At 36.0% G+C, this 13,303-nt stretch overlaps 3 protein-coding genes across 4 annotated transcripts; 1 reads left to right on the top strand and 2 right to left on the bottom strand.

Moving 5' to 3' along the window:
* The first annotated feature begins 327 nt into the window (after window positions 1-327).
* G3PP5 (Major facilitator superfamily protein) lies at window positions 328-2,964 on the top strand. Its single transcript, XM_059597645.2, has 2 exons — window positions 328-1,591; window positions 2,199-2,964. Exons 1-2 carry the CDS (start codon window positions 652-654, stop codon window positions 2,741-2,743), a joined length of 1,485 nt encoding a protein of 494 aa, XP_059453628.2. The 5' UTR covers window positions 328-651; the 3' UTR covers window positions 2,744-2,964.
* Window positions 2,965-3,803: 839 nt separating this feature from the next.
* Window positions 3,804-7,491, bottom strand: LOC132184922 (putative protein phosphatase 2C 27). Of its 2 annotated transcripts, none has more exons than XM_059598710.2 (5): window positions 7,438-7,491; window positions 7,081-7,316; window positions 6,031-6,228; window positions 5,073-5,284; window positions 3,804-4,647 (listed from the first exon to the last, which is right to left on the bottom strand). In XM_059598710.2, the coding sequence occupies exons 2-5, from the start codon at window positions 7,252-7,254 to the stop codon at window positions 4,086-4,088; spliced, it is 1,146 nt and encodes a 381-aa protein (XP_059454693.2). In that variant the 5' UTR covers window positions 7,255-7,316; window positions 7,438-7,491; the 3' UTR covers window positions 3,804-4,085. The 2 variants fall into 2 exon arrangements, with proteins under 2 accessions (XP_059454693.2, XP_059454694.2); XM_059598711.2 differs by having other exon boundaries at window positions 7,081-7,313.
* A 3,049-nt stretch (window positions 7,492-10,540) lies between these two features.
* On the bottom strand, window positions 10,541-13,143 carry LOC132184136 (small ribosomal subunit protein uS17). Its single transcript, XM_059597649.2, has 6 exons — window positions 13,036-13,143; window positions 12,867-12,907; window positions 12,611-12,711; window positions 11,183-11,327; window positions 10,980-11,069; window positions 10,541-10,851 (listed from the first exon to the last, which is right to left on the bottom strand). The coding sequence occupies exons 1-6, from the start codon at window positions 13,045-13,047 to the stop codon at window positions 10,761-10,763; spliced, it is 480 nt and encodes a 159-aa protein (XP_059453632.1). The 5' UTR covers window positions 13,048-13,143; the 3' UTR covers window positions 10,541-10,760.
* Window positions 13,144-13,303: the final 160 nt, after the last annotated feature.

The raw sequence follows: 13,303 nt of genomic DNA, 5'->3' as shown, positions 1-13,303 counted from the left end.
AACCCCCCAACTTTCAAATTGTTGTAATTCGATCATTCAATTTTTTTTTTTTTCAAAATACTCTCATCCCAAGTTTTAAAAAATAAATAAATAAAAATTAAGAAGTGGCCAACTACCCTAGTTGGGCCTAGGGGTGGCTTCGGCCACCCCAGACTGGATATCCCTTAATATATATATATATATATATATATATATTTTAACTTGAGATGAGAGTATTTTGAAAAACAAAAAAGTCAAAATAATCGAATTGCACTAATTTAAAAGTTTAGGGTTCAAGTAAAAGGCTTATTGACGTTTGTAATTTTCCTTCAATCTTCCTCCTCCTTCCTCTATAGTCAACACACTGTCTGAAATGAACTAAAAGGCTTTTCCTTTTGTATAAAAATTTCTGTTTCATAGTCTGTCTTCTTAAATTACACATTGAAACCCCAGAAACCCTAACCCTAGCCCCATCATCATCATCATCTTCTTCTTCTCCATCCCCAGCTTTTCTGTAAAGAAATTTTAGATTTTGCCAACAAAAAAAAAAAGAAAAAATAACTGAACAAAATGTTTGTACAAAGCTGTTTCCTTTTTAATCAATCATAATGCAATCCAAAACCCAAATCTTAACCTCAGATCCATCTCTGGCCCTTCTCTTGATCAATCAAAATGCAATCCAGAACCCAAACTCTAGCTCCAGCTCTAACCCTCTTCCCAACCCTCAAACCCCCTCACAAAACCCTAGCTTTCCACCAGACCCTAGTCCTAATCCTCACATTCTTCGCCTACGCTTCCTTCCACGCCTCTCGGAAGCCCCCGAGCATCGTCAAGAGCGTGCTCGGGCCCGAAATTCAATCAAATTCGACCCGAATCGGAAACGAATCGGGTTGGGCCCCGTTTGATGGGCCGCAGGGTACCCACCGTCTCGGCGAGCTCGACCTCGCATTCCTCTCGTCGTATTCGATCGGAATGTACTTCGCCGGTCACCTCGGTGATCGGATCGATCTGAGGCTGTTCCTTGTATTTGGGATGATGGGCAGTGGTGCTTTTACGATAGTTTTAGGTTTAGGGTATTGGTTTAATGTGCATTGGTTAGGGTTCTTTGTGGGGGTTCAGGCTGTGTGTGGGCTCTTTCAGTCAATTGGGTGGCCTTGTGTGGTGGCAGTTGTGGGGAATTGGTTTGGGAAGGACAAGAGGGGATTGATAATGGGGGTATGGAACTCGCATACCTCGGTCGGGAATGTTATCGGGTCTGTCATAGCATCCGGGGTGTTGGAATTCGGGTGGGGTTGGTCCTTTTTGGTGCCTGGTGTTTTGGTGATTGTGGTTGGGATGGTGGTGTTTATGTTTCTTGTTGCGAGTCCTGAGGACTTGGGGTTGGGGTTGGAGTCTCCTGCAATGGAGATTGAGATGAATGTGGATTCAGAGAAAGTGGAGTCGGAGGAGGCGGGGCTACTCGAGAGGGAGAGGCCAGATACTTTGGATGCCATTGGATTCTTGGAGGCATGGAGGCTGCCGGGTGTGGCGCCATTTGCTTTCTGCCTCTTCTTCTCAAAGCTGGTGGCTTACACTTTTCTGTATTGGCTGCCCTTCTACATAAGGCACACGGGTACTTGTTTCAACTTACATATGAATGAATCAATGATTTGGAATTGAATTGTAGGGTTATGCTATCCTGATGTGTAATGGAGTTGTTGCCTTGCTGTGTATGCATAGCTTTTTGTGCCAATACATTATCACTATCCCACACAAATTAGAGCATCTCCAATAGATTGTCTACAACATCAAATTCTCTATATTTTAGCTAATAAAACCCAATATTTCACTTCAACAGATTCTCTCCATAATCTTTAAAACCAAACTAATGCTATAGTGATTCTTTATATTAAATTAATCATTGTAGCATTCTCTTCTCTTTTTTGTTTAGAGAATTTGTTGAAGTGTGTAGTGATAAAGTAAGTAGCTAACATAGAGAATGTTGCTTTTTGAATAACAAAAATAGATAATGCTGCTGGAGATATGCTCTTAGCATGAACTAATAAAAGGTTGTTGCAATGGATTGAGGTTTCGATGGCATCCTTGTGAATATTTTGTACCTTGAAATACTATATGGTGCACACTTAAGCATTTCCAATATCCATCTGTACCATTGTGCACCATGCATATGAATTTGCAAATGTTATCTTATTCATTATAAATTTGAATTGGCATTGTAGCTGTTGCTGGTGTGCATCTGTCGCATAAAGCTTCTGGGATCCTCTCAACAATTTTCGACATTGGAGGAGTCTTTGGTGGAATTTTGGCAGGATACATATCTGATATGATTGGTGCCCGTGCGGTTACTTCAATTCTGTTCTTGATACTATCAATTCCAGCCCTTGTTTTCTACAGGGTATATGGGAGCCTCTCTATGTTTGCCAACATTGGATTGATGTTTCTTTCTGGATTGCTTGTAAATGGACCCTACTCTCTTATTACAACAGCTGTTGCAGCTGATCTTGGTACCCAGAGTTCTGTCAAAGGAAATTCCCGTGCATTAGCCACTGTTACTGCTATTATAGATGGTACTGGTTCTGTTGGGGCAGCTCTTGGTCCACTATTGGCTGGGTATATTTCCACTAGAGGATGGAACAGTGTCTTTTTTATGCTTATTCTTGCTAGTTTCTGTGCAAGTTTATTCTTGATTCATGTGGCAAGAACAGAGATTAAAGAGAAACTGAAAGACAGAAAATGGTCTTGGGACAGCATCAGCTCAAATTGATGGAGAATTTCCTCCAGGCATCACTCGTGTCTTTTTTTGTATCTTATTAGGAAAAACTGTATCTCACATGTCACATAGGAAGCAAAACATTATACAGAAGTTACTCGAGTCACTATACATTTATGTACGTCTTTTATCTCATTCTTTATTCATCAATAGTCTTTACACATGTACAAGAGCTACATATTGAGATAAGAATTTTGTTTTTTTTGTTAATTTTACAAGCCTAAGTTTTTGCTCTTGTAATTCCCTAATTGTTTTCTGATCCATCTTGCATTTGCCCTTAAGTTGTTTTGCAGTGGTTAATTGATCAATAAAGCCTATTACATAAGAGTTATTCCCCCTCGGCTCTAAAACAAAAAGAAAAGGTAAAACGTTAAGGGGGGGGAGGCTAAGGTGAAAACTTATACATTATTGTTGGTCACAATACAATCCAGTTTTTTTGTTTTGTTTTGTTTTGTTGTCTTTTTTGTTATTATCATGGGTAAGACAAAATTGTATTAAAATCCATTGAAGTACACAAGGAATGACAGTTTCGAACAAACATCTAAATAGAGTCAATACAATCCAAGAAAATTATTATTATTTTTTTTTTTAAAAAAAAAAAACAGAAAAAAAGGAAGGGCCCGATCTAATATCTTCTTTAGCTTGAAGGCCAAGAAAAAGGTCATCGGACGAGCAGTTTTGGATTAGGTCCAATGAATGAGCTGCTTGGATGCAATCATGCAATAATGAAAAAAAAATATATTACACTAAGATGAATTAAATTAGAGCGACTGAAGAGGAACTCCACTTCGATGTCCGAGGAAGAGAGTGGGGCTATGGAGGCACATAAAATAAGAAATTGAAGAGGGGCTTAACACATCAGCCAAGGGGATGACGCATGAGGCATACATACAACAGGACACGTGGAATATATTATTATTATTTTTTTTTTGGTAAGTGAATGTACTATTTCTGGATTCCACAAAAATATTGACTTCTTCCATGCCTATTCACATTCAAATGTGGAGCATCTATCATCATGTGAAAGAAGTGTGAAAGAATCCAACAATGATGCCCAAGTAAGATCTCGCTTTGATCAAAGACAAAATGACATTCGTAGTTTTGGTATACATTGAATTAACAATGGTACAATGCTAAATTCAATCTGTTTACAAGTTGGATTTCAAATCTTCTTCTCTTTCCTGCCTTCTTCTCAGGAGATAAATGGGGAATCAATTAATATGAGGTAAAGGAAAAAGGCAGTACCCAATTCCCGGAAGAATATATATATACACAGAGACGAGATCAAATAGCTGATGAAACCACAAAGTATTACCCTTTCCCTGCCAGAAAAAAATTAGCCTTCTACCAGGCATTTGAGACTCTGGAGGCCTTCTGCAGATATGCTTCTCCTCACTCTGGTCCTTTGTACCACCACTTGGGGAGGTGGCTCCGTCTGAAAATTTACCATCACAACCGTCAGATTATCTGTCGCTCCCCGCTTTATTGCTTCCTCCACTATTTGTTTGCAGCACAACTTCACATCATTGTGCTCTTGGAGTCTCCTCCGAGCAAAATCTACAGAATTTTGACTGGAAAACACATCCCATATTCCATCACTGCCAATTATCAAAAACTCATCTTCCTTGGTTAATGTCACCAATTTGAGTTCTGGTTCAGCACTCAATGGCCCAACCCTTTCACCCATACCTTTCATTCCCTCAAGGTGCCAATCACCTAATGCCCGTGTCACACCCAACTCACCATTGAGGTAACCATCGTCAATATATCCACCCAAGGACTCAATCCTTGTCTTTTCTTTTGAGCAATCCGGCCTGTGATCTTTTGACATTTCTGCAGCAATTCCGTGTCGTGACAACACCGCCCGACAGTCCCCGGCATTGGCTACAAGTAAGGACCTGTCCAAAGCATGTATTGTGAGAAAGAGGGAAGCACACTCTATGTCACTCAGAAGGCCTTAGCAGTACAAGCGACACTATGTCATGATCTCATAACTTCGTGAATAAAAAGAGATGCACAAATGAAGACAACATGAGCAATTCCTTGAAATGGGAATTTTGAGTTTCATCATTGTAAGCCTCTTTTATTAGTACAACCTACAGTTATAACCAATACAGCAAACCAGGTTGCACCACATCCTTGTGTCTTTCTTTCTTTGTTTTAATTTTCTTTTCTTTTTTTCATTTTTCCTCATTACTTGGTCCATTTTCATGTCAGTGGCTACAGCTCATTCAGCAGTCTTGCTATGCAAGAATGGAATATTTCACAACATTACCCTACTGTAAAAGTCTATATTAAGATGGCCAATCAACACTGAACTTACCTCCCAAATATCATTGCAGTCAGAGCAGTTGTGCCAGAAGAGAGGGCAGACTCAAGAGAGCAAGTCCTTGCAAATGCAGCATCGGTCTCCATAAATGACCTCGTAACCACCTTCTCAAGTTCTAAAGGGAAATCGGGATCTTCAACAATGACTCTTGGCAAATGGTCACGGACAAATTGTGCTGCTCCCTTTCCTCCATGCCCATCGAATACCTATTTTTCAAGCCAATTGTGATACATGTGTCAAAATCTGAATTAAATGTCTCCATCATAATTTATGGGCTTGCACCACGTGATAATACTTGTGTTGATCAAATACCTATTCCTACAACGTGTACAGACAATTTGCAAACTAGTTGCTTTTCTATGTTGTTCATACCTTGAACAAAGCAAGTATCAGTAAAGGCAAGGTATCTACATTTAAATCCACACCCATAAGTTCCATCAGAGATAATCCAAAATAGTCACAATTTGACTTTTGACATGATAGCTATACCATAAAACATTCATTTAATGTTCACCATTTTTTTTTTTTATTCAGTATTGGTTATTTATCACCAGAGGTTTTCAAGCTTATGAGTATTCTTAAATGCTGGGTAATGGATACATATTATACAATTCAAAAGTGATGGGGTCTTCAATACAATCATTCACTGCTCAAAAGTGGAACTAGGTTGGACTTTTCAAGTTAAAAGCAACTAAAAGCTGAAAAGAAGGTTCATATATGCAATATGATCATTCACAATACTGTGGTATAATCTGTTTCCAAGTAATGCTCAATTTATTCATCAAATTGGTGCAAGAAGCCCACAACAGAAGATTCTTCTTTTATTTCTCTGTATAACAATGCTGGTTGAATCTATCTTCACACTTCCACAACAACCCACATTTAAGGATGCAACTCTTGTGAAAAATTTGATGGTGTTTCTCAAGACAGTTTAGTAAATTAGAGAACTTACACCATAAAAGGAGACAACTTCATCAGAGAGTAAATTATAACCAAATTTCTTAGCCAAATCACCAATGCAGATGTGGGTATCCTCCATATAGGAACGGCCCCCTATATCAGACCACTCTCCTGAACTAAGGACAGGGACAAAGTTCAACAGTTTCTGTTTTCTGTCCACAGCTACTGCATCCTCACAAATGCTTTCCAGCTGAATGAATCACAACAACATGAAATTAGAATCAGAGGATGAGAAGAATTAAAAGTACAAATATATAAGAAGAAGGACTTAGGGGAACTCAAGAAAGTAGTATGAAGCAACAGAAGTTACACTCAAAATCTAGACCAGATCAAAGGTCTAGACCAGATAAAAGGTCTCCATATAAATGTTGGTTTCTTCTCCAGGGAAGGTAAGTGTAATAAGATAAAAGCATCCGGCCATTAAAATTGTGAAGAACTCGTCTTAAAGACATGTTAAGGAAAATTCAATTAAGAAAAATCTTTTTCTTGACAAGAGGTAGACTTGTTACAGAAAAAAAAAAAAAAAAAAAAAAAATCATCACCATCCAGCTTTAAAGAACATCTTAAGAAAAATCCTATTCCTGCAAATAGAAATTTATATAAATTTGATGTCTTTGTTATGGGAAAAAATTCTTGGACGCCAATCCATTGACCGAAGCTCAACTGGAAAAGGCAGCAACGTTTAAAGTGTAATAATTTCCTAAAGAATATCGACCCAACTGTTAACTACAGTCCATCGAACTGAAATTAGTGAAACCAGCTCAGTTTTATAACTGTACCCACATAAGCCCAAATACTAACGATAATAAAACAGCTAGGAAAGTTCCCATAAACAAAAACCCATTTTACAATTTTTTTTTTTTTAAAAAAAAAAAAAAAGAAAGAAAAACCATGGACCCAAAAAGAAAATTCATTATCAATCGTCAACCTCATGAGGAAACAAAGAATCGGAACCCACTTTCAAGCAAGTGGGTCTTCCAAAAAACTACTAAATTGAGACAAACCCAGTACAAAAAACCGAAAAAGGAATTAGAATTCTTACAGGAAATGATCTTTCAGGACTGATTGGAGCAGTTGAAGTCATCAAAGGAGATTCCTTTTCCCAGTTCTCCATCTGGGTACGCAACAGTTCACAATGCAAAGGCACTGGCCTCTTGTTGTTGTTTTCCAGACTGTCGAACTCCTGGTCAAATTGCTCTCCGTCCTTCACACACATGATGGTATAGTGGTTGGTAGTGGTTAGCGGTGGAGGCGCTGTTTCACTGTTTTGAGTTTCTTCTAGCAACAAAAGCAACACACGCACACGCACACACAAACGCACAGAAAGAATCAGAGAAAAATATATATGCGGGAGTAGATGCTTTGGAATATGTTAAGAAAGATGGGGGACTCAGCTTACAGTAGGTGTGGTCTCAGAGAGAGAGAGAGAGAGCCGTTAAATTCCAGATTTTTCTATGAAAGCGTGGCTGAAAATCAGTTGGTTGGGTGTTATTATAAGATCTTCTTTTTGGTCGTTGTGGCTTGCAATAAGGAGGTGGCTTTTTGATGTCCCTATCTGATTTTTTTTTTTAATTATTATTATTATTATTGTTTTGTGAACTTTTTTCTTTCATACTTTCTTTTTATGAAAAAGAGCCCTTAGTACCAAAATATTTTATGATAGGAAAAATGTTTAGATAATATTTTGGCTTATTTTGGCTCATGTCTAAATAGTTGATTTGATTTTCCTATTGCATGCTCTTAATACTGTCTCTTGGATTATGAATCATATTAAGTAGGGGATACAGTCTATTAAACTAATATATGTATTTAGATTATGTGATTCTTACTTGTATTTTAAAATAGAAAAGAAATTTCCATCAAACCGGTATAGAAGAAATATCATCTAACCCATGTAAAATAGTGCCAAGTGTCAATAAACATTTAAAATGCACATTAAATTTAGTCTAAATTAGTAAATTGCTATTAATGATGTTAAGAATTTAATTTGCATTTTAAATGTTTATAGAAACACATTATTTTACATGGGTTGGAAGATATTTTCTTTATACTAGTTTGGAGGAAATTTCTGTCCTTTTAAAATAGGATTAACAAATCATGTGATTTTCACATGTATTTTTACAAATGGAAATGAGAATCATGAGATCTAATAGATATTAATATCTATTAATTTAGCATTACTAAGTTGTAAAAATTTCCTTCTACCTTTGTCCTTAAATAGAAATTGTTTCGATCTTTCTTAGTTCTCTTATAGAAATTCTTAAGGAAAAAACAAAAAAAAAAACCTTTAAATCATTCCATTTTGAGCTATCTTCAATTTATTTAGTTCTTCTGAAAATGTATATACCCTAAACTCAAAGATTGTATGGTTGTGGATTGTGGCCTGCACCAATAATTCTGGGATACTCACCAATAAACTAAAATATCCCAACCACCCATATTCATTATATCTCATGATCCTCACCATTTAATTACTTACCTAATTCTTTATTATAGCTTGTGTTATCAACTTTGGCACAAACAAAAAAATGTGATCAATTTTATCAATAATTTGACTTAAGCATTGATAATTTGATCTATGATCTTGATTTAAGCATTGATAATTTGACACCTATTACATAATTAATTAATGTTTGATATCACAATTTTATATTTTTATTTCACAACAATGATGATGTAAGAGTTTTAACTAGTTTTTATATCAACCATTATTAAAAATAATTTAATAATTGATTGGAACTGTCATGTCAACATTGTAGGATGATCGTGAATTTTTTTTTTTTTTAAAAAAAAAAGTATTTTCTAGCATTACTCTGCATAATTTCTTTACAATTAGGTAGACATGTTTTTGCAATATGGAAAATGTGAAAAGCAAGACTTCAATCATTGCTTCTTAACTAGTTAACCTATGTAAGACATTTTTAATGTGTGTGAATAATTAATTGCATTGATATCATAATTGGGGGTGCATATTTCTTGACTTTTTTTCGCAACAGGCAATGACAAGGCTATTTTACCCGTTTAAATTTGTAGTCAATCATTACAGGCAATCGAGGAATGGCCTTGATTGGTTTCACGTGCCCGAGTACATGTTCAAACATATAAGTCCATGAATCTCTTTTTCGAACAGGAGCCGGGCATGTGGCAATTCGTTGCAGCCAATATTATTTGCTGTCACGCAGTTTGAATTTCTTATTATTTTCTTCTTAGGTAATAGAAAGTAACTTTATTTGTGATGCTACATGGTCTTTGAATAAGTTAAGAAATAAGTTGGATTAGGAAGTTTGATTTATATTTTAAGTGGTAAAGGATTTGAAAGTGAAATATTCGGCATCTGGGATGCGTTCATACAGAATAAAAGGGACATGTTGAATGGGAAGATATTTCTCTTTTTGCTTTATACAAAAGGTACCAATCATAGCTTTGGATCAAATATCTGCCTTCTTCCTCACTTATTCGACGTCGTCTTGATGGTCAAAAGGCCAAAAAAGAAAAAAAGGTTTCTTTCTATCTTGCTATCATCTAACCACCTCTTGTCCTCCAAATTTCCACTAGTTTGATTGAGATTTGACCACTTAACCAAATTAATTAAATCGGATTGCTCAGCATACCCACCCTAAATAGAAATTATTCATTAAAAACTTTCACTTGTTTTGACACTATCTTCCAAAGTTTAAATATTCTCAATTAAGAGTATTAAACTTTCAAATTTTTTTTTTCTTTTTTTTTTTTTTTTCTCGTTAAATCTGATTAAAATTACCAAAATACCCATATTTTTTATTTCTTGAAAAATAAGAAATATTGCAAAGTTGTTGTAAATATATATAAACAGGTGTATGAATCTTTACAATTTTTTATAATAAAAAAAATGGTATTTTAAATTTTTTTACAAGATTCACATAAATTCTTAACGGTACGAAATAATTGAAAGAAATTAAACTCTTTATTGAAAGTTTTAGAACTTCGAAAGTATCTTCAAAATAAGTTTCCTGAAGATTCCCCAAAGTTTCAATATCGTGACACCATATTTTAATAACACGATACCATATATGTTGTTATATATAACAAGACAAAATTGGGATCTAATCTATGCATAATCAAGTTGGATTTCAAAATCTAATACAGATCTTTTGGGATTTTCTTCAGTGCCAAATCTACAAAACACTCTGCTCTAATCAAACAATGTCTCTATTATTATACGACTATCCAATGTCAAGTCAACCTAAAAAGAGGTTTCTTTTTTTCCTTTTTTTAGTAAAAACTCTTTTAGTACATATCTTGATGGCATCAAAGAAATGATAGAAAGAGTGATCAATTAGTGGACCCTGACGTGGCAACGTGTAACCCCACTCAAGGTTGGTGCAAGTGCCACTTTTGTATTATAGGTCCCCAGATTGCAAATGGTTGTGCAAAGGATAAGTGGCCAATGGAGTTTGTCGGCAGCTAGAAAATTCATGCTTTGGCCAAGTAACTAATGGAATAATGAGAAAATCACATGGTAATAAATATAGAAGAGTAGATGGAATTCCTATTAAAAACCAAAATTTAAACAGTAGTTAAAGAAGTCATAATTATATTGAAACAAGCAGAAAAAGAGCAGAGCATTTAACAGTCCAGGTCCACCCAATCACCATGCTGTTGCCAACTTCAAAAGGTCCTCTCTAGCTCACTGAAAACCATGACAATTATATAACCAGCCTTTGAGGAAAACTGGAAATCACCTCACAATCCAGTAAAAGCCTTCTTCCCACCACCAGAAGATCCAGCCGGAATGACTTTCAACACATTGAACCTCACAGTCTTCGACAATGGTCTGAAAGATTGGATTGGGGGGAGGGGGGAGAGTAGACAGTCAAAACTAGGAACTGTGCATACGTATCCATTAAATCATACACCAACAAATGACAAAACAAGAGGGCCTTTCATTCAAGAAACTTTTACCTGCATTGGCCGACAGTGACATAATCTCCTTCCTTCACGCGGAAGCATGGGGATATGTGTGCAGGAATGTTTGAGTGCCTTTTTTCATATCTGAAAGAAGCCCAAAAGTGGAAGAAAAGAAAGGAAAAAAAGGTTATGTTTTTCCTAAGTGAGAGAATGTACAGGAAATAGAGATATCCATCACAACTAAAGCAGGATCTTGCCTTTGGTATTTCTTCACAAAATGAAGATAATTACGACGAACAATAATGGTCCTAACCATCTTAGCACTATGGCAAGTGCCAGATAAGATACGACCCCTGATAGATACATTGCCAGTAAAGGGGCATTTCTTATCGATGTAGGTTCCTGTGCAAAACAGAGAAAAAGGAATAAGCAAAAAGTCAATTTTGACTGCTAAATAATTATGAAAAAAGTAGCCAAATTAAAGCTCTTTCAGTACTTGAAGAACTGAGAAACACACATCTAGATAGGATAATCCCCAACATGTGTGTTCATCGTGATTATGATTCAGAAAACTCACTACTTAATGGTGCAATATCTTAGTTTCAAATGACTCAGCCAAAAAAATAAAAAATTCTTAGTTTCACATGAACAAGGCATAGCAGCTAACGTCATTGATGTCTTTATCAATTCTTTAAGTGGCTCCATCAACAATTTTGACAAATGAGTTAATCTCTAATTCTAGCCTTCCTTGTCTTGCCATAAAATATTGCAATTTCGTTTGACTAACATAAATATCAAATTTTTACACCAATCAACCAAGTTGAATCATGGTTCAAAGCTACGGTCTTTTATTACATAAGACTGTCTTTGCATCTTCAAAACCCAATGCATACTTGTACTTGAGTTATGACATAGACATTATAAAAATTAGCCAAACTAAGAAAATTCATAAAGGGAAACAGAAAAATATTAGAATTGAAAACAACAAAATCACGTACTTGATCATTCAATACCCAATTGAGCACTTAAAAAATAAAAATGACCAACATACATCAAGCATTAATACAAGGCCATCATAGATTAGCTATATAAACATATCAGTTCTTTATCAGATAGATCTCACACAGTATTGATGGATTGTAGCCTGTTTTCTAGGATCTGGCCCGGGTATTTGTACTTATTTCCATTTCCATACGGAAACAGAGACATCGTAGATTAGCTATATAAACATACCAGTTCTTTATCAGATAGATCTCACACAGTATTGATGGATTGTAGCCTGTTTTCTAGGATCGGGACCGGGTATTTGTACTTATTCCCATTTCCATAAGGAAACAGAGACATCACAATGGCTAAATATTACAGGTGGAAACCAAATTTATATCAGCAAATGTTCAAATCTCAACTTATGGTCTGAAACCCAAATTCCAAGAAAGAAAATTGCAAATCTATACTGCCAATAAAGATATAATCAGCTAATATATACACACACAATCCAAATTAAGCAGAAAAAGTACTCATTCTCACTACATGAACAATTAGCAAATTCACCGAAAGTACTAATCTTGAGTAAGATTGTAGTATATGCAAGAAACAAACATTCCCAGAAAGTAACACCCTCAACTAAGACTCAATATTCACAGTTCAAAAAACAACCAAATACAAAATCAATCTCACACACAGACCGTCAATGGCTTCTCTGGGGGTCTTGAAACCGAGACCAACGCTCTTCCAGAAGCGGTTCCCGCCCTTGCCAGGCCTCTTTCCCTTGCCAGACTTCTTCGAGCTATAAATTAGGTTTCCAAAAACAAAGGAAATCAAAACAATCACCAAAAATCGGGAAAATTATTGCAGCAATGCCAGCAAACCCCACAAGTTATCAAAACCCAGAACGTAAAGTTAAACAAAAAAAAAAAAAAAAATCACTTCGCTTTTCCATACCATAGAAACACTTTTGGTTGCTTCAGAAACGCCTTCTCAGTCTGCAAGGACAAAACAAAAAAATATTTGATCATATAGCTCCCAAACCAAACCCTAATTTTGTGAAGCGAGAAACAAAGTGTAATGTACAGAGAATCGAGAAGAAACAGTATATGGATCTGACACCGACCTGTTCAGCCATGATTTGGTGCTCTCAAGCTGCAAAGGGAGGCAAACTAGATGAGTCTCTGCCGCCAAAAAACCCTAACCCTAATCCTACTTTTAGGCATATATGATGTGGAAAATTGGGCTGTTTATACCATTCGGATGGGCCGAACTAAGTCGGGTTCATCTGGCCCAAAGTTTATTCCAACAACGTTCTAACAAGATTTAACTACTGTAAGTTGGCCGAATTTGACTCAGATGCTCTCTTTTTTTTAAAAAAAAATAATAATAAT

The sequence above is a fragment of the Corylus avellana genome, chromosome 7 (genome assembly GCF_965113065.1).
Source record: "Corylus avellana chromosome 7, dhCorAvel1.hap1.2, whole genome shotgun sequence".
NCBI classification, from domain to species: domain Eukaryota; kingdom Viridiplantae; phylum Streptophyta; class Magnoliopsida; order Fagales; family Betulaceae; genus Corylus; species Corylus avellana.
Note: the sequence above shows the minus strand (reverse complement) of the source record. Positions and strands in the feature narration are given on the sequence as shown.

Coding starts and splice junctions, on each gene's coding strand:
- LOC132184136 (XM_059597649.2), bottom strand. Junction 12,712..12,866: donor CAACCAAAAGTGTTTCTATG/GTATGGAAAAGC, acceptor CCTAATTTATAG/CTCGAAGAAGTCTGGCAAGG. Junction 11,070..11,182: donor TTTGTGAAGAAATACCAAAG/GCAAGATCCTGC, acceptor GGCTTCTTTCAG/ATATGAAAAAAGGCACTCAA.
- LOC132184922 (XM_059598710.2), bottom strand. CDS start 7,254: ATGTGTGTGAAGGACGGAGAGCAATTTGACCAGGAGTTCGACAGTCTG. Junction 5,285..6,030: donor AAGTTGTCTCCTTTTATGGT/GTAAGTTCTCTA, acceptor CTTGAAAAATAG/GTATTCGATGGGCATGGAGG. Junction 4,648..5,072: donor ACTGCAATGATATTTGGGAG/GTAAGTTCAGTG, acceptor TGCTTTGGACAG/GTCCTTACTTGTAGCCAATG.
- G3PP5 (XM_059597645.2), top strand. CDS start 652: ATGCAATCCAGAACCCAAACTCTAGCTCCAGCTCTAACCCTCTTCCCA. Junction 1,592..2,198: donor CTTCTACATAAGGCACACGG/GTACTTGTTTCA, acceptor TTGGCATTGTAG/CTGTTGCTGGTGTGCATCTG.